Here is a 27,538-nt window from a genome sequence, read left to right on the forward strand (position 1 = left end):
TGATATTCCTTTCTCACTACATTATCATCATGCAGATTACATGGACCTTTCCCAGCTTTATTCCCTGCTTTGAAATTTAAGCTTTTATCAATCAAATTAGCCTTGATCCCAGTCCAGACCTCAAACTACTCTGTGTGTGCATGCATGTATGATCCTCTTCCAAGAATGTTTCCCAATGGCAGACCAACCCTAAGCCTTCCTACAGGTCAACTGTTGGTTTTCACTATCAAGTTGCACTTTCCTTCTAAATCTTTAAAAAACAAAATAATTCCATTCAATTTTATTGATATTGTATTAATCACATTTAACTGGGTTATAATTTCAGACATTTTTCTATGTCTTCTTGCTAACTGCCAATTGCTTCTGCTGTTGGAGTAATTTTCCTATGTTTATTCATAAGTCTTGACCTACTGGAACAAAACTGTGCAAGAGTTCAGAATGATTATCTCTTATATGTGATTTAGATTAGCCAAACTAAAAAAAGAGTATTTTAATGTCTTAAGTAAATCACTCCTACTTGACAGACACAAAACCACCCACAGTGGGAGGCACTTGGTGTCAAAACCAGGAAACCAGGAATGCCAAAGCCCAGCTGGAGCTGAGACTGCCAAGGGGCACTGGTTGGAACAAAGCAGATTATGGAGATTGCTAATTGGAAAAGCAAGTTCAGGGAAAATGGACTTCTACTGACAGAGATCCCTTGTGACAACAGGTATTAACAAAAAAGCCGATGAACTCAGGGCCTTTCTTCTGCCTCTGTCTTCAGAGCCAAAGCCAGCTCCTCAATTCCTGCCTGTACAGACATAACTGGGAGGGAATTGGGCAGCCAGCAATGCAAGAGCAAGAGGTTAGAGAAGCTCTATGCATTCAGATCCATTGGGCTGGGTGGGAATCACCCCAAGCTTACTGGGAGACCTGGTGGGCCTGACTGCGAAGCCACCATCAGTCCTCATCCTTAAAAAAAGGCCAGAAGGAAGGCAGGAGTCACAGAATCACAGGATGGTTTGGGTTGGAAGGGGTTGAGGGTTGCCCTCAGCCACATCTCAGTCAATGGAAAGATCAGGGAGCACATAATCAGCAGAGTCAGCCCAGGAAGGCAAACCATGTTTGACCTGCTGAGTGCCTGCAGTGATGAAATGTCTGACCCTGTGGGCAAGGGCAGAGTGGTGGCTGCAACATACCTTGGTTTGAAAATAGCTTTGACAGCACCTTCCCCACCCTTCCCCTCTGGAACCAGCAGAAGTGTGGACTGGACAAACCACCTGTTTGGATGAACTGGAAGCTGCAAGGATAGCAATCACTAACTCAATATCTGATTGGTAATCAGTAAAGCAGCCTGGGATCGATACTGGCACCCATATCCAAGAGCTTCTGAGCAGATAACACTGAGGCTGGGGAGCAGCTGCTGGTTCAACCCAGAAGGACCCTGAAAAGCTCAAGGGTCAGACAGAGACATCATGATTCTTTTAAGAAGTATGAAGTTCTGCCCTGGAATGGAACTGCCCCATGTATGGGTGCAGAGTGGGAAGTGGCTGGCAAGGGCACAGTCCTGTGGGGTACAGCACAGGAACCCATGGATCTTCTGGAAGGAGGTTCACTGGAGTGCATTAGAGGCATGGCCAGCACATCAGGGGAATTTGCTGGTTATCTCTGCTGGGTACTGGAGAAGCCATGCCTGAAATAGTTTTGGATGCCTCTCATCAGGACAGACAGGTCAAGATTAGAGAGTGTTCAGTGGAGGGCTGGTAAGAAAGTCATTGAGGAGAGGCTGAAGGCACTGGACTCAGCTGGTAGAAAGGAAGCTCTGAAGTAACATAACATCAGCCTACAAGTGTCTGAAGGATCATTAGAAAAGTGTCAGAGCTGAACTGTTCTTATCACTGCCAGCGGGTCTAACAGAGCGATTGCCACAGTTTAAAACTTGGGAGGTTCAGACCGAGCATCAGAAAATAAAATCAATGAGTAGCTGGGCAGTAGAACAGCTTGTCCAAAGGAGTGGAAGAATCTCTGTCACTGAGGCTTTTCAAGACTCAGGTAAAGCCAAGGTTGACATAGTCAAGTGCTGACCTGGTCCAAGTGAAAAACAGCCTTCAGAGGTACCTTTCAACCAACATTTCAAGGATCTTGCAGCAAGGTCTCAGGTCTTCACATCTTATTAATAAAGCCTATTATTAAAATAATGTATTTATTAACTTGTTTGGTTTCAGGAGTGGTAGTAAGAGATTGTCACCCAGCCTGTTTGGAGAGGGAAGGCTCAATATATGGGAAACACCTTGGTGAGTTGCCTAACTGGGACAACACCTCTCACCAACCCACTTTGTGGAGTAGGAAATGCAGCAAGAGGCTTCTGCTAAGGAATGGCTTTCATGTCACACTTCTGCTCCACATCCCCTTGACCTGGCATCCTTTTGCCTTTCCAACTGAGATGACTTATGCCTCTACCACATTAAAACATGAATATAAACTCAGCTGCTCCTTCCAACATGTCTGAAACAATAGCAATTAGCCTCTCTCTGGCCTTCTGTTATCAAATCGGTATCCAACTTCTTTGTTCTGTAGAAAATTATTTGGTATAAATAGACATATTCTGTAGTGAATTATATTGATTCCATAACACTCTACCCAGTAGATTCCCTGACTGATCTCACCACCAAGATAACTTGCTTTTACTTGTTTTTTGGGGAGCAGTAACCTGCTTGTTTTCTGTTTAGAACTGTGAATCTTTTACTCCCTATTCTCAGAGGGTAGTATAGATGCCATACATCTGAATCCTTTCTTGTATTGTGGATTTAATTTGGGTCCAGTATTCAAAGTTTCAGTGGAGAAATGGTAGGATGTGATGTATCTGAACAGGAGGAGCAGAGCAGCCATGCTTGGAGAAATTAAAATTAGAATGTATCTGATGGAATACACCTAAACCACATGGAAGATAAAATAATGTAACTTTACAGAAGTTTCACAGAGCTGCATTTAGATATTTGTCATGCATGTCAAAACTTGAGTAAACATATAATATTAATCAAGCATTAACTTAATTGCAAAGGTTAAAGTTTACTGTCACATATAACTAAGGATGAGGTTTTTTCCTCCCTGCAAATCCTGCAATCCATGGAATGTGTTGCTTCTACTAGATTTGAATTATGTAATTTATAACAGCATAGAGCTGGCTGATGTCACTGTGAGGTCACCCTCACTAATCTCTGAAAGGTGCCAGTGATCATAGCAGGTTCCTAGGGACTGGGAAAAGACAAATGTCACTGCTTTCTTCAAGAAGGGCAAAAAGGAGGATCCAAGAACCTACAGGGCAGTCAGTGTCACCTCAGAGCCTGGGGAAGTGATGCTGTGAATGATTTCCAAACACACGAAGGAGAACAAGCTGTTGGGGAGTAGTGAGGATTGATTTACCAAGTGGAGATCATGCCTCCCTATGATGAGATCATATAAGTGACCTGGTGGAGGAAGGGAGAGCAGGGATGTTATCTATGCTGGCTTTCAATGCTGTCTCTCATAACATCCTTGTAGAGAAACTGATCAAATATGTAAAACATCAATGGACAGTGGAGTGGACTGAAAACTTACTGAACTGCTGGACTCAAAGGGTTGTGATCAGAGGCATGATTGAGGTCAGTCACTTGTGATGTAACCCTGCAGTTAATGCTGCATGACATCTTCATTAGTGGCCTGGATGATGAGACAGACTGCACCCTCTGCAGATGACACAAAGCTGGGAGGAGTAGGTGATACATGCGGTGAGTATGCTCCCATTCAAAGGGACTCTGACTGGAGAAATGAGTCAACAGAATCCTTGTGAAGTTCAAGAAAGGGAAATGCCAAATCCTGCACCTGGGGAAAAGAAGAACCTGAGGATGGACTGAAACACTATGTCTGACCTCCTTTTTTCTTTTGTTGAAGTCCAAGCAGTAGAAATCTCCTTCTACCTGCCCTTGTCTCACACAGTACTGATCCAGTAGTTCAGTAAAAGCTGCTGCTGTTTGAACCTCTGGTGACTGCTGTGGGTACTTGGCCATGAAGGGCTTTTCAACTTCTGACACTTAGAAGATTGAACTGAAGACTCTTTTGTCTTAAATATTGCAGAGAGAGAGCTCTGACTTTAGGGGTTGCTGACGCTAAGGCAGTGCCAAATAAATAAGGTTTTGGATTAGATAATAGAGTAGTTTGAATTAGAAGGGAACTTTAAAATAATCTATTCCAACACCCCCCACCCTGCCCTCCCCCTACAATAAGCAGAGACATCCTCAGCTAGACCAGGCTGCTCAGAGCCCTGTCCACCCTGGAATGTTTCTAGGGATGAAGCATCCAACACCTCTCTGGGCAAACTGTTCCAGTGATTCACCACCCACTGCCAACACAAAAAAAAATCTGCTTTATAACTAGTTTAAAACTAAATTCTTTCAGTTTAGAACTGTTATGCCTTGTCCTATTGCAACAGGCCCTGCTAAAAGGTTCATCTCTATCTTTCTTTTAAGCCCCTTCTAAAAGGCTGCCAGAAAGGGTCCCCAGAGAATTCTCTTCTCACTGAACAGCCCCAACTCTCTCCACCTTTATTCATAAGGAGAGGTACTTCAGCCCTGGGATTGTGCCCTCCCATGCACCAACAGGTCCATGTCTTTCCTGTGCTGGGGATCCCAGAGCTGGGTCCAGGTGGGGTCTCACAAGAGCAGAGGGGCAAAATTCTCTCCCTCTCAGTTCTGCCCATGCTGCTTTTGGATTCAGCCCAGGACATGGTTGTTTTTCTGAGCTGCAAGTTGCACATTGCCCATTTGCATCCAGCTTTCCACCCTCAAGTATCCCCAAGTCCTTCTCAGCAGGACTACTCTCAGTCTTTTCATCCTCCAGCCTCTATTGATACCGGGGGTTCCTTCAGCCCAGGTGCAGCCCTTTGCATTTGCTCTTCTTAAACCTCATGAGATTCCCATAGGCCACTGCTTGAGCTTGTTCAGGTCTCTCTGGATGCCATCCCATCCTTCAGGTGTGGCAATCCCACCACTCAGCTTGCTGTCACCTGCAAACCCACTGAGGGTGCCCTTGACCCCACCATGTCATCGATGCAGACATTAAGCAGCAGTGACCCTGAGGGACAGCCCTTGACATGGTTCTCCATCTGGCACTGAGCCCCTGAACACTGCCCTGGAGATGTGGCCATCCAACACATTTCCCATCCACCAAAATCCTCCCATCAAATCCAGATAGACACAGAAAGACACAGAAAGACACAGAAAGGGAGCTTAAAACAGGGCTGGGGCAGAGTCTCAGAATAACAACAATTAAATTATTCCAGTGGTTGCACTTTTTTCCTCAGAAAGCACCTCCTTAGAATAAAGGCTGCAAGCTAATTAAATAAAAGGATGAATAAGTGATCCTACAGAATGAACACTCAGACTGATTATAGGCTTAACAAAAATACTTTGCTTAAACATGAACTTAAAAATAGCCCCAGAACCTCAGCTCAAGCAAGTACACCTTTGAAAGTCCTCCTGGCATGAGAAATGTCCTACCCCCTGTGCCAGAATTTACTCTTCTGAGCTGGGATTCAGTAAATATAAATTACACCTTTGAAGTTTAGCTCTAAGACCTCCAAAGACTTTCAGATCGATCTATCTATCTATCTATCTATCTATCTATCCATCTATCTATCCATCTATCCATCTGTCTGTCTGTCTATCTATCTATCTATCTATCTATCTATCTATCTATCGTTATGACAGTAACCAGTACCACAGTCTGTGGTGCAGTTTTCAGTAGTTACAGGCACTTCTAATTGTGCTGAAGGTAAAAGCTAGTTTAAAAAGAAAATGAAAAAAGAGAACCTCTACATTTTTATGCAATACTTCCCATTTGTATTTTTCCATTTCTGCTCAGTCAATCGCTCAGTTACCTTCTCTAACAGAGAGGTGAGTCAGGAGTTCTCTGATCCTCGGAGTCAAGTTCTAATCTTGTGATTCAGATCAAATGCTTCAACAGCCCAGCTGTGTACAAAAAATCATGCACCAGATGCCTGGTTCAGACTGCAGTGAAGAACACTGTTATGCTGATGCTGCATCTGAAGCACTGTGTCCATTCTGGGGCTCCCCAACACGAGAAAAATGAGCAGCAGATTCCTGAAGGAACTGGAGAACATGGTACTGGGGAGACATTCATGTATCTGGAATTGCTCAGCCCAGAGAAAAGAATGATGAGGGGAAATCTTACTCTTTTCTGCAGCTACATAATTGAGGTGGAGGGGAAGAGAGAGCCAGACTCTTCTTGGCTGCATATCGTGGGTGGACAAGAGGCAATGGACACAACCCAGGGCACAAGACGTTCCAAGGAGATGCAAAGAAGTTATTTGTTTTCCAACTCTGGAACAGATTTCCCAGAGAGACTGTGGAACCTCCAACCTTGAAAATACTAAAAAGGCAACAGGACAAAGCCATGAGCAACCTGCTCTAACTCGACCTGCTTTCACAGAACATTGGACTGCAGCCCCCAGGGGTCCCTTCCAACCTGAGCAATTCTGTGAGTCAGCTGCTGGAGGCCAGGATTTCCTCAAAGCCCCCAGAGGCTGTAACAGCTCACACTTAGCTGTGAGCACTGAACACAGTTATCTGTACCTCCACTGCTCTTCTCACCTCTCGGTGCATTTTTCCCTCAGCTTGGCTGGCATTAATGCAAGTGGAACAGTGAAGAAAAAAAAAGAAAAAAAAAGTTTTCTTAAGTAACTAAACAACTAAATGGCCCGGAGATGGTTCAGGCTGTGCTGCACAAACTGTTGTGTTCAAAATGAGTATTGACCAGGGAAGGACCTAAAGATCATTTATCCAAAAATATTGTCTTGCCAGTGATCACTGTTAAAATTTTTACAGTTTCAGAAATTCTCCTGTTTTGGTTAATGTTAGTTTCATTTTTTTGCCTGTCATTTATATCAATGCAACATTATTCTGCCAACACAACCACAGAGAAATGGAGTAACACAAATACCAATTTCCTAAAGTGGTCAGTACCAACTCTATTCTTATAAACATAAAACTAACTTCAGTATCACTAAAGGACTACTTTTGCAGAAGAATTACAGTGGGGAAATTTGTTGCAAAGGTTCCCAGACTACTGCTAATTCAGCTTAGCCCAAGAGAGAAAAAGGTTTCTGCAGCTTCTGATTTCTTCCTATTGAATAATAAATAGTACAATATAATAAGATCTGCTGAAGAGATCATATGGGTGTAGTACTTCAGCTGTGCAAACTAGGTGCATTCATTATTGTTACAGTGAAAAATATTAACATATATGTAAACAGACGGGAGCCCTTAATCTGAATTTGATTGATAGATCTCCACTAGATCTCATTTTCTCCTCACATACTGTGTTCTTCAGCCTGTTCTAAGCATCAATGACAACTCCCAAATTATCTTGAAAGTTTAAATTTCTCAGAATTCTTGTTTGGGGAACATTCAGTGCTTTACAGCTTACCTTCTTTAGGCATGTACTTATCAAAACAAATCCCCAAAACCTGTTCAAGAGTAAATAGTATTTTGAAAACCATTAATAAGGAAGACTTGGGTAATAAAGAAGGAAACCATTAGGTGTCATACACTCCTTCCTTTCCCCTGTTATTTCTGTAATTGATTTAGATGTCAATCTATGTGAGTAATCAGAAACACTCATGCTGTCTTCTGCCAATAAAGTTATTGGCTACTTGGCACTTAAGCTGTTTCCTCTAAATGCCTCCCCATGTCCTAGATCACACAGACATTGACTTTTGATTTTTTCAAAAAACACAGTGTTTTTTGATTCTCCAACACTTGCTTATGTAACTATTGATATGTTAACCTAAACTGCCTGTAAACACACACAATCAGCTATTGGTTATATTGTATTCTCTTTCTTTGTAACTATACATTATTTTCTGTATTATCCTATACTAAATATTACAGTTAACCTAGACTTTTGTGGTCCTAAACAGTAGCTTTACATCTGTTTAGTTTATAACCTTTTATGAAGCTTGAGATCATTCTTTCTACATTTGTGGACAAAGCATGCACCTGGCAATATAGCATCAATTCAAATTGGGGAGAGAGGCCCAAAATGGAAGTCGTTGAGGATTAAAGCACAATTTAATACAAAAAAGCACAAGCTTTTTCCACTTTTCAGCAACTGTTTCACTAGTCTATGCCAGGATAATGATACACCAGTAACAGTGTTTGTTCCACTTACAGGTGGCACACCCACACTTCTAATGAGACAGTCCCTAGGCTGTTGCACATTTCCAACACCTTTGTGAAATCGGTGCCCTGTTTTGGGAAGAGGTTTCTGCTCACTCACCCATACTCTGGTTAGCAGCAGCAATCCAGACACATTACCAGGCTGGAACTTGGATAAGCTGCTATTAAGGGGATGCAGCTGACAGCCACAGTGAGACACAGGTGCCCATCCTTGGGACCCAGTCCCTCAAGAGGAATACAGTAACACTGGACAGCACACCAGTGAGTCTCAGGACATTTTTAAAGATGCTTTCAACTAACAGGGCTGCCAGAATCAGATCTGAAGTTCCATCTCTGTATATTTCATCACACAGTTACTTATCACTGGCTATTTTTGCCATTTTCAGCAGAGCTTATGATCTCGCTGCACATTGTCACTTGTTCAAGACAAAAAGGTCCCTGTGTCAGAGCTGTTGCAAGACTCCTCTGGTCAGCCACTGCTGCAACAGCTCGTTATTAACATCCCAATCTATTCCAAAGCAACCTGGCAAGGCAAGTTGGGATAGTCACTGTCCAGTGGGTAAAAAGGCAGCAAGGTCTTCCACACCTTTCCAGGGTCTTGGGCTTCTTGACAAGTCTTCAAGACTACAGCTTTAATCACTGTAGTTTCTCTATACATCTTCATGAGCAGGGTGGCTCTTTCTACTGGGTCAGGCAGCAAAAGACTAAAACTGTCTTTTGCTGAGGTTTTCTCAGAAACCTCGTTAATGCTCCTTTCTCCAGCCTCCACCACTGTCTACTACACTTAGTTTCGAAGTCTTGTAAGTCAGAAGCTGTTTCCTCAAGCCCTGTGCAGCACTTGGCTTTCCTCTCCAAGCACTGAGGCTAAACAGTCCCCACAGTGTCCTGTCACTGTCTTGAGGACCTGTCACAAGGCTGAATCCTCCCTGACAGCCAGCACCACTGATAGTGGAACACATGTAACCTACCCAGTCCTGCGTTTCCCACAGGGATCCTTCAGTGTTTCTGCTGCTCTTGGCTGTATTTACTCCAGGTGCCAACAGCAGTGTCCTCTGTGTGCTGCTGCTGCCAGTGCCAGAGGTGCACCTAAGTCCATACTAACGTGCTTCAATCAGCTGCTTCTTTACTTTGAAAACCCTACTTTGAAAACCCTAAAGAATATTTTCATTGCTGGCAATACTTACTGCAGACATGGGCACCTCAGAGTCTCTGAAAGGCAGGAACAGAAGCTTCCTGCTGAGGTGCTGAGGCACCCTGCTTGCTCCTGTATGCCAAGTTTTGTTTGGTTTTTTGTTTGTCTGCTCCCTCCAGAGGCCAAGCACACAAAGGCATTTAGCTGATCATCTTGCTCAACTGGGAATAAAATTCATTAATTTAACCATAATGAAGAGTAGGGCTGATTAAGGAATACAGGTGCTGGTGACCACAGAACAGACTCCTATACCACCACAGCCTAAACACACAACAAGAAGCCACCCACTTTTGCAAGAGGGAAAAATGAATGCCTACAAAACACAGTGAGAGGGCTTCAAAAGAGATTTCACTGCTAAGTAAGTGATGCAGTAAGAGGCCCCAAGTTTCTGTCAGCTTCTGCTGAAGCTTTCCTTCCTTGAGCTGGCAGCCAGGATATAAATAAAACTGCTGTGCAAGTGTCCTCCCTACAAACACAGAAAAAAATGAAGAACAGTCTCATCTGTGCATTTTTTGAAAGTAATTTTTGTCCCACTAAACTAGCTGCAATTACAAAATAAAGGTACTCACAGTTTTCACTTTGCCTCTTTATTTGGTTGTGATTGCATTTTATAATCACAATGTTGAGCTCTGGCATTCAATCTGATGGGCAAGATAGCACAAGCTATAACCTGAATTAATCAATGGCAACTCTGACTCTTGCTTGCTGTGATTAAAAGTGTAACTAAGCCAAGGCATCCTCCCTTACTTCTCTCTCCTTCTCCAAAAGGAAGGGCAATCACCGCCCAAGAAGTAAATTCTGAAGACTCGTTTTTGCAACAAAATGAGAAAGTATTGCCAACAGCTGCCTGCAGAAAAGCCAGCCATGGGCCTCAAGGTTAAAGGGACAAATAAAGCTGCACTCACACTACAACAACATTATTTCAGATAATGTTTCCCTCTTCCCACACATCTTCCAAAATGCTACACTTAATTTTAAATCATCTTCTATGAAGCAGTCAACCTGCCTGTAAGATAGCAGTGTCCACAGATGAAAAGCTGGGTTTGAGACCTCCAGAGACCACAGGGAAACTCAAGTCCCCTGATACTCATATCCAGTAACAGCAAATAATTCTGGATTAGACTGGAGCTTGCTCAACCACAGAAGCAGTTGACACCCCAATTCCCCTGAGAGCAGGACTTAGCTTATGGCCAGAGGGTCTCAGGGAGCAGCAGTCCCAGCATTATTTCACACCCAGAGATGCCTCCAGTCCTACCAGTTCACAATAAAGAACCTGTGCAGTGTGGCTGCAACCTGCCAGCAGCTCACTGACACCCATGGACATCAGACAAACAACCCCTGTGCCAGCCCAACCTCTGCAGGTTCTGTGTGTACACTGATTTAGGAGTGTGTGTGTACAATATGGTACCATACATATGAGATTTATGGCCTCTATCACATACCTGCATGGCACTAGCACACAGCACCTCAGACCTGCATGCTGGCACATGCAGGGCACAGCAATGACACCACCTATCAGCAGTAACAAATAAGTGGCACAGAGCTCAGCAGCCATGGTTAGCAGCTCCTCCTTGAGAAGGGAATGAGAGATTGTTTCTCATACACTTTTTTCAGCTGCTGTGTCTGGATTGTATCTGAGGATTAGAATGGAACAGCATTAGGGCTCGCCTAGCAAATGTACAGTCGCCCCTATTGTAAGGTGAAGAGATAAGGTTTGGAACAATGGACAAAAGTAATTTTTCAAAATGTTAATCACAGAGAAAACCTTGAAGTGGGAAACAGAGAACACAAAGTTTGTATTTTAGCTGTGGGAGAATAATTTTTGTATCCCTGCTTTCAATTCTGCACTCTAGGGAAAAAGCCAGCTGCAATTCTCACACAAGAATAACTAAAAATTTATCTAGGAAATATTTTACAGATGGAAGGCTTTTCACAGCTTTGGAGTCAGCAACCTTGCAATGCTCTAGCTGGCAGCTGCTGCTCTACCACTGTGCTCTGAACAGAGACATGGGAAAGCCAGCTTCTTGTGCAAGCTGTTTTTCCAGCCCCAAAGGGAAAAAAGGCAATAGGGATGATATCAAGCTGCCTAGATTAGACTGTGAAGGGAGCTTTAGCAGAGGACAGAAACAAGGTGACCAAGGGTACTCACACAGGCAATACAGCCCAGTTTATGAGTAGAAACCTAAGGGTGTTTAGCTGGTGCACTAAGAAGAAATTAATAGTTAAATAAGAAATTTCCTTAAAATGTGCAGTTTAGGTGAAGCCAGACATGAATGTGGGAGCAATGAAGACTGGAAGGAACCTCAGGACAAAGCAGAAGCGATTCCGACAGAACAGCTCCATCTCTGACCCACAGTCTGTGTTACACTGGGAACTGCAGGCTCCCCAAAGCAGCAGTGTGTACCTGCTTCCCCTCAGCACTGACCATGCATTTACATTTCACATCCAGAATATCAGGTTGCAAAGTACAGTTCCCACAGTACCTGAATCTTCAGTACATGTTTTCTGCAGTTTAATCACTAACCTTCCTGCCAGTACAACTGAAAGCACACACCTCAAGAACTTTGAGAGCTTTTAACCATTTTCAGAGCTGCTTAGCCTGCTGAATACAATGAGGAAACCAATGAACTTAGGAGTGATTTATAAGCCTTATTATGAAACATTACACCATCTATGTTCCTTCACAATTGAACCTTACAGACATACAAAGACAGTAAATTCATACATTTAAGATCAGTTAAGTAAGAATGTTGTACTGGTAGTATCTTTCCCTCAATACTTACCAAGTTTTTACAACAAATAGTTAAAATCCATGAAATAATTACTTAATACTTAATAAAATGTTCTTCCTGGAGCAGGGTACCTGATCCATGTAAGGAAAATAGACACCATAATGAAAGAAAAAGTAAAAGAGAAGACATTTTTACAAAAGCTCTGGATGTTTAAACCTCCTTAAAATACATATAAAGCAAAGAGGCCACTCTGTATTTAAAGCCATTTTGTTTTTATCTATTGGGTAGTCACTTTACATCATACCAAAAAGACTGTATAAGGAATACAAGTGTCAAGAATCAGATCTTTATGGCACAAAAGGAATTTTTTCATTAACCTGTTTCAGAGTTGTTAAATACATTATTAAAGACAAAGACACTAAGGCTACCACAAAATAATATTTGCATGATGATGTTAGTCTTTATTCAGTTTCTCAACTGACTCCTCCAGTCTGAAGGTGGACAAGAATCTTTCCAGTAGTCTATTTCATTGATTTATTCTGGATGAGAAGATTCTTTCTACTTTTGACACAAACTTATTTTCTTATTTATATTGTTACTCAAAGTTCACATAAGCTTTTATGTTGCACCTTACAATGTATGGAATTTCAGATTAAAATAAAACTCTACTCTTAACATAACCTTTTGTATAATGTAAAAATATTCTACATGTTTAACATATCAAGAATGTTAAGCATTTACTTTGGGGAAAACCTATTTTATGCATTTTTCAGTACAAACCCCACTGTGAAGGCTTTGCATTTGTCTCCCTGTTCAGTCGGGTGCCACCCAATGTTCATCATCTGCAGCTGCAGCTCAGCCACTGCAGCTTCCAAAAAATTGCAAATTTGAGATGCTGCTCACTGTCATCTTTACTCCTCACCCATCCCTCCCTCCACCATGGAAAATTGACATCTTGGAAATAATGAGTGTTTTTAATTATCAAAATCAGTATAAAAATAGCAGCATGCTACTAGACACGAAAAGCAGATTCATCATGCATTGTGAGTTTAAATGCAGATTTCTGCCTTCCTCTTATATTATCAAAATCTTTTTTAAAGTTAACATCAAGGCAAGGGTATAAGGACAGACACTGCATAGTATGATTTGATACTAATCTGAACTGGGTTATTTGCCTTTAATCAAAATCCATGATAATTACAGGGTAAACAATTTTTATTTCAAAATACAAGTTTAACTGGAATTGTAGTGATGAAAGCAGAAGAGGGAAAAATGCAGTCTTTTACAGCCCATGTCACTGTATCTCACTTACATCCAGAGATAAAAGCTCTAATTGGTGAAGAGACAAAATATTTGTGGCATGTCATTGAACCTTTGTGATAATCCAGCGTTATCCATTTCTAAAGAAATATAAATACTTTAAAACAAACATTGAAAATAAATCCTTTTGATGTAACAAACTACACTCTTTACTGAGAATTTTCAGTCTTCTTAAAAGTAAGGGACATCACCCAAGAAATAATCGAAGTATCAATGTAGAACAATCCTTGGAGGAAAAAAGCTGGAATGTAAACCTCTGTTCCAAATTAGATCTGAAAAGCAAAAACACCACACCATGTATTTAATCCAAGTGTATATTTCATCAATAACTTCTTTAAACTTATTTTTACAGTTCAACAGGAGACTTCCAGAACTTAGCACAGTCCTGTTTTCCCTCAGCTCATCCCCTGTTTTCTTCACACATGAACAATTGCTCCCTGCTTTTGTCCCCACCAGCCCTGTGTCAATGCTATGGTCGTGCAGGTGAGCAATTCTGCATAACCACAGCATCTGAAATTCAATTATACATCACTAGAACAGCCATCAATTAGCCCATGATTCTCACAAATGAAAATAAAACCAAATTTGAGAGTCACTTCCCTAAGTAGTGACTTTCTAATCATCCTTCTGATACAAAACACAAAGGAAAGGATCCACCAAGTTCCTCCTGTTAACAATGACCTTGGAAACTGCACTTCATTCCAGATATATGATGGTGATCCTCACAGAGGTTACTCACATGTTTTCTTTACATCTTTTACCTTCTTAAAGCATGATATTAATATTTTATTGAAGAGCTGACAAAAGCTTAAAAACAATCATAGCTTCTCACTTAACCCCACATACAGATCCATTAGTTTGTAAATTTTTCCTACAGCTACTTATCTCTTTGATGTTTTACAATAGCCTCATTATTAAAAGCATGCAGTACTAGTTTTTCTAGCTTCAATGAGCTAAATCTTCAGTAAGCTCAATCACTGGCAGGCCCAATGTGAAATTTTCAAAAGTCTGAAGAAAAATTCTTCAGCATTTTGATATTTTTAAAATACTTGATCTAATTAATCATATATTGATAACCTCAAAAAAGTCAGAATAATAGAAGGATTTAAAAAGAATTAGTCATATTATCAACTCAGAGAGAGGACTAAAAAGATGAAGAATTAAAGCATAATAGTATTCTTAGAGCAGTCTATCCAATTAAGCTAACTCACTGGCTCAGTAAGTTACTACTTATCCTCTCAGCCAGCTGACCCTGCACACATTCATCTCTCAGCTGCAAATTAAAGTGCATCAACTTAGAAAACATTGAACAGCAGATACCACTTCTGCAATTTACTATAAAATTTGAATTATAACAATTTTACTACTATAATTTCAGAGTGTGCATGACCAATTACTACAGTGCAGTGGTAAGCAGTAACACAAGTGACTGTGACAGTCAAGATTATGGTTAACTTTGGAAAAACTACTAGGATGCAGCTTTTTGGAGTTTTTATGTAAAGAAAAATGGAGATTTAAAACCTTTATTTTTAAAAACCAAATTCCTTAATTATTGCTGCAGTTCTGGTGGGACAGCAAGGCTGTTAAACCTAGAGGAACTGGGGGGTGTCAAATGACTGATTCTCTTTTAGGCACCTTCAGACTGCTCCCCACGTGTGTTTTAGCAGTGTGACACCAAATGTTCCATGTGTTTAGAGGCCAGCACAGGAATGACTGTAGGACAGGAGAGAGGACAGAAAGCTGCCACATGAATGCTCCACAGCACTTCCTGAGGCAGTCCCTGAGGAGCAAGGCTATCCTGAACATCCATGTGTTCCCTGCTGTAGAACTAACAACAACAGCTTATTGCCAAAGATGAGAGCTTCAAGCATATGATAAAAATACACATTTACTACTTACATCATCAATATCTTCATCATCATCTCCAATATCATCAAACTGGATTTCATCATCATCTCCAGGACCAAATGTGTCTGTTTCATTGATTTTAGCTATGAAGAAATTTGGAGAAGTTAAGGAGTGCACTCACACTGTGCCAAGACAGACTGAGTATTCTTATCCAACATGAACTTCCAATGGGAAGTGAAAAGATTCTTACCATGTTCTGGAAGCTCCCCATATGCTTTCAGGCTTCTGGCTTCATCTGCATTGTATTTTAGAATAACGTCAGCCTTGTTATCCTAAATAAGAATTTATTAGAATGGATTAGTCATCTATGAAGGAAAAATAAAACTATTAACCTCAGCAGACTGCATTATTTATAACAACTATATTATTTACAGTGGATTAACACCTATAATATTTACAGAAGAACATTTTTTTCTTCCTTCCCCTCCAGTTCCCTTAAATGTGAAGTAAACACATCGGAGTATTTTCGTTTCTTGTGAGTGATAACTTAATTATCTCCAATTACAAGTAATTTATAAATCCACTGAATGGTTTGGATTGGAAGGGACCTTAAAGATCATCTACTTCCAACCCCCTGCCATGGGCAGGGACACCTTCCACTAGACCAGGGCACTCAATCTGGCATTGAACACTGCCAGGGATGGGGCATCCACAACTTCCCTGGGCAACAAGACAAAAGAGAGTTCGAGACAAATGAGAAATGCTGAGTATTCAATAACTTGACAAGCTCAGTTTCATGCCTTTGAAATTAACCTTTCTTCAGACAACACACATAGTGAGGTGTTGAGGTCAATCAGGAATCACAGAATGACTGGGTTGGAAGAGACCTTAAAGAGACTCATGCAGTCCAACCCAGCCCTAACACCTCAACCAAACCATGGCACCAAGTGCCACATCCAGTTTTGTTTTAACACATCCAGGGATGGTGACTCCACCACCTCCCCAGGCAGGCCATTCCAGTACTCTATCACTCTTTCTGTAAAAAACTTCTTCCTAATATTCAACTTATATTTCCCTTGGCGAAGTCAAACCCAAAAAATTCCCAGTTTGAAGTACTTTATTAGATACAGTAAGTGACAGTATCTTAAATGTTTTATAAACCTAATGCACATTTCAGAAGCAGAACCTATCTTCAACAACTGCTGACAACACAAACATTCATGAAAGGCATTCACCTAATGAAAACCTGACAATTGTTTCCCACTACTGTTTGTATTATGTAAAGTTACGCCACTCCATTTTTGGAAATTTTATTACAAATTAATTAGTGATTAATTTCCCTCTTTAGGGAAAAGCCTAAACATCAAAATTCTGATTACCAACAATTCTAATTATCACAATAAAATGTTTGGTACTTGATTCCATCTCCTTTTGTACCACAGGATGCAAGCACCAAACAGCTACATCTGGAAAAAACCAGGTCAAGCTTGATGACAGTAAGTACCTTCACTCACAAAGTCTCAGGGTGCAATTTAGAAGAACAAGTCAAACTAGAATTTGTCTACTCATTACAATCTTCCTGTAGTACAAGGAAACTAAAAATCATGATTTAGCATAACTAAATACAAATGCAAAGTTAGACAGGAATTTCCTCACAACACCTGCTGTAATTTAACAGTAAATAAAGATACTTGTAAGATACTCCTTATAGTGGCATATTATACTGGATTTTTACCTGGTAGTCTCTTAAGCCAATCAATATAATGTCAGATGTATTTATCCAAACCTGAAAGAGAAAACAAGTGTTACAAAAATTCAACTTCTGTTGCATAACACAAGAACCAAACTGCACACTTAGATTTACAGAGAGACAAACCTTTCACTACAGCCACTACCTTCATTTTCTAACCAGAATGCTAGAAATATCCAATTTAATGTTTTAACAGGAAATCCAAAGTCATAAATACTCATAGTCATTTTTACATGTTATGGAGCTATTACAGGGTAATCAAAGTTCTCTGAAGAGCTTCTATCCAACAGGGTGTTTCCTAAGGCTTAACATCTGAGAAAACAGAAGGAGTGCATCAAGGCACCAGTCATGAACTCTGTGAACTGAGCTCCTCGAGGGCGAAAATTAAAGAAAAACCCAATGAAGGGGGTGATGGACAAGAACAGTGAAGAGCACAAGAAAATGAATGGAATTGTTTCTAGAAACTATGTTAACCAGAAATCAGCAGAAGAGGATATGCTTTTAAATGCACAGGGTGGTTCTATGTGGGTTCTATCCCACATCTGCTTGATTTTTTTGGAGACTGAACTAATTTCAGTTGAAATTTCCTTTCTTTTAAACGTGAGGAATAGATAAATGGTGCTTTTTGTGCAAGAAATTAATTCTAGAGCACTTAGTGTTTATTTATGCACATTCTCCACTACCTTCAACAGTTTCTTGCAGGCAACTATAGCACTATACACTGATCCCAGGACACTCAGTTCTGTCCAAAAACTGGAACAATCCAGAATGAAGACAGTGAATGTCTGCTTCCACTGGAAACAGACTGAGGGTCCTCCTCCTTACCATACACCAGCAGAGGACAGGAACAGGTAACACCTAACAAGGGCCAGAGGGGACACATCTGAAGACGGCAAAGTTAAAAAATGCAAACATTTACACCTGATATCCCTGATAGGTACAAATCTTTGCAGACTAGCTTCCAACAGAAATATTTTGGGAACTGATGAAGTGGACAATGAAACAATAGCATTGGAGGTGTATTTTCTAAATAGTCACCAAGCTCCCCATCTGCAATTAGGGAGATTTTTAGTATTTTATATATGCATAATTTTCTAGAGTATGAAAAGCTTGTATTTCATAAGCAGCCAAAAACCTTCCCCTGAAAAATGCACATGGAAAGGCAGCCCTTCAACTGTGAGCTTCACCCAAGAGCCAAAGACTGCCTATTCTTGTGCCAGCAATGGAAACAGAACAACAGATCAGTTTACTATCAAAAAAAGTAGTTTAAAATATTAAGTGCAGTAGAAATATTTGTTTTTGTAACAAGCTACATATGTAAATTTTTACAATTACATGTGATGCATAACATTGTTTCCTATTGCAATGCTTCAGAATTACCTTTTTTCTTAGCTTCCCTCTAATGTGACATAACCTCTTCACACCATCAAAACATAATGCCTCCAATCTTCCATTGCCTAACATCTTGATCACCTGGGCATATTCTGAAAGAGAGGGTAACATACAGAAACACAGAATCATTAAGGCTGGAAAAGATCTTTAGGATCAGTAAGTACAGCTATTAATCCAGCAGTTAGTCCACCAAGTCATGTCCCAAAGTGCCACAGAGCAAAACTTCTGAGCAAACCCAACTTCAAGATACAACCAATAACTTTTCCACTGCAACCCAAATCTGCTGTAATATTTTATCAAACAAGAACTGCTGACAGGAGCTTCAAGCACCCACACAGGCTGCTGAATGTATCACAGTTTTGTATCACTGTTGATGTTAACATTTTCAACTACTGCTCCTTCTTGGTTGCATCCACCCTTTGGTTCCCTCTCAAATGTTTGCTACAGAAAGTCTCAGAGCTACTGAGTCACACTCAGAGTATGAAAGTACATGACAACATCACAGCACCTGTCTTAAGGGACAACACCTCAGTGCTGTCACCGAGGCAGAGAAAGCTGCATGCCCTGTACAGCACCCACTGAGACTCTGAATCCCTCTTGCAGAGGCTCTGGGACACCACCCTCTGTCCTTGGAGGGACAGAACCCTTATCAGACACTGTCTGCAAGGCAAACAGCAGACCTCAGCTGAGGTCTGTGAGGCACCTCTCTAACCCCACCCTCATCCCTTCACCTTGTATTTCATCTCCCTTACCAAGCTGCAAAAAATCACATACTGGAGAACACAAATTGGACAGTCCAATGAACCAGGAGACTGTTCATAACTGAGAACAATGTTTCATTAAATAGATTTTGCTTGGGAGATGTAAAGGATCTTAAGCTTCAGATGTACATAAAAATAAACTCCTTTTCTGCTTACAACCAACTGGTTACTAGGAAAGCACTCACATTATGTGAGCAGCCACCAGAGTGTGACACACAAGGCAGGGCGAGCTGAAAGGGAGGTGAGCTCACTGCCACCAAAGGCAGGGCAGATGGGAATCCCAGCCATCCCCCATGAACTCTCCTGTGCCTCACTTCACCACACAGCATCCCACTTGCTGCTCCTGCTTTAAAAACTGCCAGACTTCAGCCCAGGAGCCAACTGAACCAGACCATCAGGGGACAGAACAGCGAGATGAGCTGCTCTGCCATCAGTCTGGGGAGCTCAGTGAAGGGTCCAAGAGATGTTAAGAGTCCATACAGAACAGAAAGTGGGACTGTGCAGCCCAGGGACAATTACGGGCAAAAGTGAACCACTTCTGCTAAGCCAGCTGCTCACAGACCCTCACACAAAGCTATCAAGAGGTTTCTAGGAAATGTTTAAGTGCTGTTTTACACAGAGCATGCACTAAGGTCAAGAAGAGGAAAATGTCATTCTTAACCAGTGAAGATATTGGAAATTCCCCTTCCCCTACTGTCTTTCTCTTACATTCAATATGTCATTTGGAATTCAAATATAACCCCAATAAGAATACCTCTCTCTATTATGTCACTTACAGTATGTGACTGAAAACAATGACATTGCCACACTACAGTTAAAAACTCACCTTGCCCATCTTCTTTGAAGACCAGTTCTCTTTTTTCTGATTCATTCTCATTCTTACCTCGTCGCCTGTTTTTACCTCCTTTGCCTAAATTAAGTGGGAGAAGAAAAAGCAGGTGTTATTGTCTCTAGATACAGTGAGTGAAAAAAGCCAGACTTATGGAGATTTTTATGCTTGTACTCTATATGGTAATTTTAAATATCCCACCCAGATCTAGATTTTTTGCTTACTTTTAAGTCTAAATTTTTATCTGGGTAGTAACAAAGTAATTAAACATTAGACCCTCCACTGTTTAAGCTATCCTGGTTGCTCTGGAGCGACAGCAGCCTTCAAAATGATTTTCACAAGATGGCCATTTTCAGTTTCTGTGATCCCTGCTACCAAATAGCTCAGAAATAGCGGTGGGATAGCCTGATGCACGTAATCTTCAAGAGCAGACGGATAACTTCAGTTACTGCGCTGCTGAAATCCCTGAAATACTCAAGAGGAAGCTTACCCTCCGAGGGAAGGAGCCCTTTTTAAAAGGCACACACGTGGCAACAGGATTAGATGCTCTTCACGAAGAGCATAAGAGCAGCCCATACTCGCCCCGCTGTTAAAATCTGCTGCTCCCTTTCCCTCACGGTTTCTGCGTTTCTTTCCGGAGCACGAAAGAAGGGAAGCGGCAGCGGCGCTGCCCAGCGAGGGCACGGAGGGGCCCGGCCGCCTCCCCGGCAGGGCCGCTCCTGACAAGCGAGCCGCGGGCAGGGCCTCCCGCTCCCGGCCGGGCCTCAGCGGCCTCCGGAGCGCGCCCGGCAGGCGGGACGGGCCCGGGACCCGCCGGGCTGCCGGGAGGGCCCCTCCGCCCGCGGGCTCCGGGCTCCGGCGGCGCCCACGTGAGGGGCGCCCGGGCCTGCCCTGCCAGACCGCGCCCGGCCCGGGCCGCGCCGCCGCGGGCCCGGCGTAGGGAAAGGGCGACTCACCTTTATTCTTGGGCATGGCGCCGAACGCTCCGCCGCGGAGGGGCTGCGGGAGGGGCGGCGGGAGGGGCTCCGGGCGGGGGCGGCGGTTCGGGCTCGGCGGCGGCTCCGGGCGGGACCAGCGGCGGGGCCGGGGCTGCGCGGGCTCGTGCGCTGCGCTCCGGCCGCTGCGCCGAGCCGGCCACAGCGCCCCCCCGCGGCACGGCGGACTCCGGCGGCGCAGGACGCGCCCAGGGCCCGCTCCCCGTGCCGGCCCCGCGAACGGCCCCGGGAAGGGCCCCGGGAAGGGCCCCGCCTGGGCACTGCCGGGCGTGCTGGGTGCAGTGCAAGGAAAAGGAGCAGGAGGAGCGGGCAGTGCGCACCCAGGCAGCCCCGGGACACCGCACGGCGCTCGGGGGCAGCGGGGTCAGGGTAACTCCTTCCAGTACCCGCAGTACCTGCCAGGAAAGATGGGGCAAGACTATTTACAGGCGTTCGTAGTGACGGAACAAGGAGGAGTGGGTTCGAATTGAGACAGTAGGTTTAGATGAGACATTCCGAAGAAATTCTTTACTGTGCGGGTGGTGAGGCATTGCACAGGCTGCCCGGAGCAGCTGTGGGTGCCCCATCTCCGGAGGGGCTCAGGGCACGGCTGGATGCGGCCCCGAGCATCTGCTCTGCTGGGAGGTGTCCCTGCCACGGCAGGAGATGGGAACCAGATGATTTTCACGCTCCACTCCAAGCCAAACTATTCTATGATTCTGTAAATCAGAGGGTACGAAGGTGAGGAAGGCTGACAGCAGGAGCTGTGGTATACCAGCCCACCTTTCTGCCTTTGCAGTTTCTGGAGGTTTACAAATGACCCAGTCTACTTGTAAATAAATTAAAAAATGTTTTTTAGGCAGGCAGCATAAAGCCTTGTGTGAACAAAGGGCCACAGCTATGGAGACTTCTGATCCCAGGTATGAATTTCACCACGGAAATCACAGTACCCTTGCCCCATATCCATTGCCAAACCTCTCCATGTTACCTGATGCCTTTCTTCTGGTACACTTAGCAAAACCTCTGGCAACATTCTTCACAATTCCTCTATCACAATTACTGTAATGTTTTGTACACTATGCAACCTTTGAAAATCTCTCATCTTTTCCAGGTTGCAAGGTTAAAAAGAATCACAGCTGTAAGCTTCCAAATTGTATGAGCTGCTAAAACATAGGCCTGTTGTTTATGGAGTGCTTCTGCATATACTATTATGTTTCGAATGTTTACAAAGTGCATTAATTATCCCACATGCCCATATTTTCAGTGTCCAGAGCAATGCGGGCATTGCAAGTGTTATTTAGCAGCCTCCCATTAAGTGGTACCTTAGAGCTGACTGGAATCTGACAGGGTCTTTAAATACAATATCCTTGCACTGTGGTCTTGTTGTGTGTTAGATCAGGTCTATAAGCACCAGCAGAACAGGAGTTTTTCCTTTGTCTCCATGTTTGCCTTCCTCAACATGCTGCAATGTCAGGACACTTGCTTTTTACAAACCCTTTCGGGCTGGCAAAGCACACTCAGTGTGCTGTGAAGGTAGTTCAGAGCTAGTGATGAACAAACAATGACTTTTGTAACTCAGTCAGAACAAATGACTACACAAAACAACCCTTTAAGATGTTTCAAAGTTTATTCATAGTAGAAATTTCAATTTCTTTTGAAGACTACAAAACCTGCCATTAGACAGGAAAACAAGCAATGATACTTTCCAAAACTGTTCATAGTTACATCTGGAACAGTTTTAATTACACATTAATAGCATGATTGGAACATCTCTTAGATCAGACTCTGAATAAAACAATCATTTAAAGTATTCAGTACAATTAATTTTTTTTAACTAGCATTTCATTCTATGACAGCAGTGCCAAGCATCTAACAGATGCTATTGTAATGGTCTAGAACAAGGTACAATACCACTGATTTCCTGGAACAGTACCTTAGACTCACTTACATGCCATGCTGAGAAAACTAGTATAAAGTATGATTGTATAGAATCGTAGAAAAATATTTTATCTGTGATTTTGTAATTTTTTAAAAATTGTTTAAGTCGACTTCCCCCCCCCCACTAGGTTGCAAAATAATTACATCCCTCATAAGTACACCTTCCCTTTGATTAGGTCAAGAGTATCAAGATAAAGCTAATCATTTACATCATTTTCATAAGTGAAAATTCATCTATGAACCACTGCTGCTTAGTAAGGGCCAGCACACTTTGAATCCTTCCTTCCAGTAATAGAAAAGCACAGCTTTAATTGGTAACACCACATTTACAAAAGCAAAACACACACACACATAAATCCCAGACACGATAATCTATTTTCTTATGGCCTTGTCTCTTCAGAAAAAAGTTTTAACTATTTTCTTGAAAAACTCCTTTTAAGTTTTACTCAATGTTATAGTGATTATGAACACAGAATTTTCCATTACTGGACATAGGTGGCATTTAATGGGTATTGCAACTTCACTCTTCCCTCTGTTCCCTCATGCTCTCAAGCACAGTAAATGGTAATTTCACACTAAAAAAATTAAAAACAAACCATGGTCAACACAGAAAAATTCACCTGTATCTGCATTCTCTTTTTATCCTCTATGACTCTCTGAGTCACTTGCTATGCTTTGCAGACCAAGCAGCAGTCCAGCAATGCGTGAACACAGTGTGGCATAAACTCACATTCTAACAGAAAAGTGCTGAGTCTCAGAGAAGCATTATGTGGATTTCTTTACAGGTTGTAACAACTGCAGCTATAAAAACATAAAGAAAAAAGTGGAAGTCATGAACATGGATCCAAACCAGGAAGTAAGGTACATAAACCCTGCCTGGCTGTAAAATACACCTCCCTGATTAGGCAGGCCCTTTATACCTTGGTTTAGAAAGTAACTTCAAAATATAGGATCTAGACTTCAACACATTCAGCTTAGGGTGTGCTAAATTTTTGTGTTTTGCTACAATTTAAAATGTTCATCCTCTGCTGATATATATACATGACTTAACAGCAACATTTGTAAAGTCTAGACTAAATTAACAGCTCACTTGAGAGTGTAGATACATAAAACGCAGGAGTTGACTTTGCTTCACTATTTGGCTAATGAGCTTGAGGACCACAAAATAAGGCTACAATAAAACTACTGAAAGTATTTTTATATTATTTTAATATGGATATTGCCAATAGTGAGGCAGCTCAACACTTCCTCTTTTTGGTCTGTTCTTTGCCAGGTACCTATATACACACACTGAACAGAGCAGGAACTCCTTCCTATAGTGAAATGTTATTACTGACACACTGGCAAGTACTGCCATCCTTTTATTTCAACAGTATTTTAATTATTTGGTTGACTAGCTGTGACAATCTTCTAATTAACACCTTGAAAGCCACCAGAAAGTACAGTTTCCAGATTTTGAGAAGCCTGATTTAAAATTGCTCACAGAGCTGAAAAATACATTTTTTGAGAGGTAAGGTTTTACTAAATTCCTCTGGAACTGCTGACACTGTCAAAAAAAAAAAAAATGGCCTTTTTCTGCCTCTACTTAAAAATGTTTCTTGAAGGAAGGGTAGATGCATCTGTACAGCTAAAGGGAACTTCAATGTTAGAGCACCAAGTAAGGGAAAAATACTGTTTCCTTGGGAAGAGCTGTGTTTTCAAACTTCTGAGAGCTAGGCTAATTTAAGAATCCTTGTTTATAAAACCAATTTCTTCACAATTATATAATGGATTAAATATTTAGCAAAATTTTAAGTGGGATCCTTTGCAGATCTAGCAAAGGAAGCTTCCCCAAGGAACTCAAAAATTCTGGCAGAAGAAACACTCCCATCCAGAGCAAATCTCTGGTGTCATAAAAATGATTGTTCCTTTCAACAAATCACTGATGATTTCAGGGAAATAGGCCAATTAATGAGCATAAAAGAAAGTTAATTCCACTAAGCCAAGAAAATACCTTCTTATGCAAAACACAAAATTGCATTGTTCACCAACAGCCATTCACCCAGATCTGTATTTTATTAAAGCCAGAATTCCCAATAGTCATTTCATATCTGGAAGGACTTTACACAGCCTGTAATTTTGGTGGAATGGAACACTCACTGTATTCAAACACATTCCAGTGCCCTTCTCATTTGGGAAATTTCATCTTTTCAAGACAAGCCATCAAGATGGACCTTTAATTACTTTAGATACCAAGAGGCCAAAAATATTAAAAATTTATACCAGTATTTAAAGTGAGTCTTCCACCCTCATTACCAACTCACCTCCATCTGTGGAAAAGCGAGAATGTTCCCTTTGAATGGCTGCATCTTACCTGTCTGGGATGACACTATTTTCATGATAAATTAGAATGATCCTTTTCTAACCAAACAGATCTTTATGTCCTGCCCCTCATTTTGCTTTTGAAGTCAATTAAAATTATCAGAAAGTAATTGACAGAACATTACATCCATCAGTTTTGCAGCTGCAATGAATGCAGTTTCAATCTACTCTTTGCAGGTTGCTGCTTATTAGTGACCAATATGTTTTGCTTTATCTTCAAATGTTGCCTTTCTTCTATAATGCCAACATTCATTCACTGAACAATTCCTTAAACAAAAGTCATAGAACACAGATAAAATATTAACAATGGATTATAAGAATAAACCATATAGAAATGTCCTCTATCAGAAAGTATTTAGCAATAATTCCTGAGTCCAGAGATTAGATGGGAGAGACTAAAAGGGAGGGGAGGGGTAACAAAAACAGTGATATATGGAGCAAGTTATCTTTTCTCTGGGTTACATTACCTATAGGATATATAGTATGGTGAGAGATTCATTGTTTACATTTTATAACGTGACATGTGGCATCAAAACCACAGAAATGTAGAAAAGACATAGGCAAGGAAAACTACTTATCCACAGTATTACATTCAATAGCTGTTTAACAGTCAGGCTTCTTTTAGAGCTGTCCAACAATACTGATTAATCCAGGTGCACTGTTTAATCAGACTTGCTTGTCATAATGATTAATAATATCTAAGTAAAACAAGGCATGTATACATTAAAGAAAACAGCACGGAAATGTACTGCTTGTGAACTGTTTACAAAAACATACAAAATGTTGGATGGCACAATGTATAGTGCTAATATAAACAGATTGTTTAAGCTAAGTGCTTAACATAAACTGTCCATCTCGGCCTGTAACAAAGAATATTTTAGGGGACGAAAAAAATATTCCTTATAAAAATAATGCTATGTGGTGCAGAGTGCTTTATTCAGTGTATTTTTGACAGAGGTGGCATTTGTAATTCTTCTGGTTTACGCAGTCGCGAACACGGTAATTTTCACTGTCTCCACTTGTCACTCCATTTGCAGCTCCAGTAAGATCAGTAACTTGCCATCAACAGTTTAAAGCGAGAGTAGATGAAAGCAGTAGCAGCAGCAGGAGCAGCAGCATTATAGGTACCAGCTGGGACAGAGTGTGCTTGCAGGTATCTGTCAGATATGTGCTACCTGTCGCCATGAGTTGTGCTATCATCTTATGCCGTGGTACCAAGTGTCTGCTTGAGGTCATTTCACAGGGCTGTTGAGGTAATTTTTTTAATACCTCTCCTCTGAGCAAGAGTGGAACGGCCAACTGGTTCCAAAACTGGTGACTGATTACGATTCAAAGCAGAGTAAGTTGCTGCCATTGCACCCTGGGGAGAGAGGAAAAGAACAGTAAGAGTACGTTGTGACTGATGCACACACTACAGCAGTGCTAAATGCCAGAAACTGAACAGGTTTTAACTTTCAGCCTATTTTCATCTACAAAACAGAAACATACTACTGCATTACTCAAGTCCTAGCAGTGCTATGAGTGAGTTTTTTAGGGAAATAAACAGTTTTACATTGCTTGGAGTGAAACCCAGAAGGTATAAGCTAGGTTGCCAAATTAAGTTCTATCCCTATGTTGTGTGAAAGAGCTGGGGAATGAAATCCTATTGGCAGGCTGTCTCTGCTTATCACTTACATAACCATTTCAGTTTCCAACAAAATATTTTAAAATCACCCACAGTATTCAGCACATAAAATTAATTTTAAAAAAATTTAGAAAGTTGTGAGCTGAGGGATAGAACTCCCCACTTCCCACTTGTGTTTTGGATGCTAGAACTTTTTAATAGCTGACTCAGAGTGTTAATTATATTCTTCAGACCCGTTTTATGTTGCACAAGAGATTCTTGAAAGTAGGACTGAAAACAAGGTTGAATACAAAGAAGTAGAATTCAATTATTTTTTATTTTCCTCTGCTTATTCAAAGTAAAAAAGTTCCAGGTTGTTTCAGACACGGTGCAGAAGTGTGATACTATAGTAATTAACACTGCCATTTTGACTTCAGCTTTTACTGTGATCACAAAGTATTCTGTTTTCCTTCAGTTACTGGCAGGTACTCTCTTCTGAAAATGTAAAGTTAGCAAACGATTTTACAGCTCCTCTATAGTCATCAGACATTTTTCACTTGGAGAAGAATGATTTAAGTTGGTTTCTAAAAGCACTTAACCCTTCCAGTGTAAGTAAGCCCAA

At 41.5% G+C, this 27,538-nt stretch overlaps 2 protein-coding genes across 3 annotated transcripts in view; both read right to left on the reverse strand.

Moving 5' to 3' along the window:
* Positions 1–12,391: 12,391 nt before the first annotated feature.
* EIF1AX (eukaryotic translation initiation factor 1A X-linked) lies at positions 12,392–21,101 on the reverse strand. Its single transcript, XM_054272036.1, has 7 exons — positions 20,997–21,101; positions 20,038–20,121; positions 18,439–18,542; positions 17,044–17,094; positions 15,559–15,640; positions 15,360–15,451; positions 12,392–13,732 (listed from the first exon to the last, which is right to left on the reverse strand). The coding sequence occupies exons 1-7, from the start codon at positions 21,010–21,012 to the stop codon at positions 13,727–13,729; spliced, it is 435 nt and encodes a 144-aa protein (XP_054128011.1). The 5' UTR covers positions 21,013–21,101; the 3' UTR covers positions 12,392–13,726.
* A 1,527-nt stretch (positions 21,102–22,628) lies between these two features.
* RPS6KA3 (ribosomal protein S6 kinase A3) overlaps positions 22,629–27,538 on the reverse strand; it is a 73,480-nt gene continuing 68,570 nt past the window's right edge. For both annotated transcript variants that reach the window (XM_054271420.1, XM_054271419.1), the window contains exon 22: positions 22,629–26,673. In XM_054271420.1, the coding sequence (XP_054127395.1) occupies positions 26,551–26,673 (123 nt within the window). In that variant the 3' untranslated portion in view covers positions 22,629–26,550. The remainder of the gene's footprint in view (positions 26,674–27,538) is intronic.

This window comes from Melozone crissalis, unplaced genomic scaffold, assembly GCF_028551555.1.
Source record: "Melozone crissalis strain CALT ecotype California unplaced genomic scaffold, PUWL_Pcris_2 ptg000013l_1, whole genome shotgun sequence".
NCBI classification, from domain to species: Eukaryota; Metazoa; Chordata; class Aves; order Passeriformes; family Passerellidae; genus Melozone; species Melozone crissalis.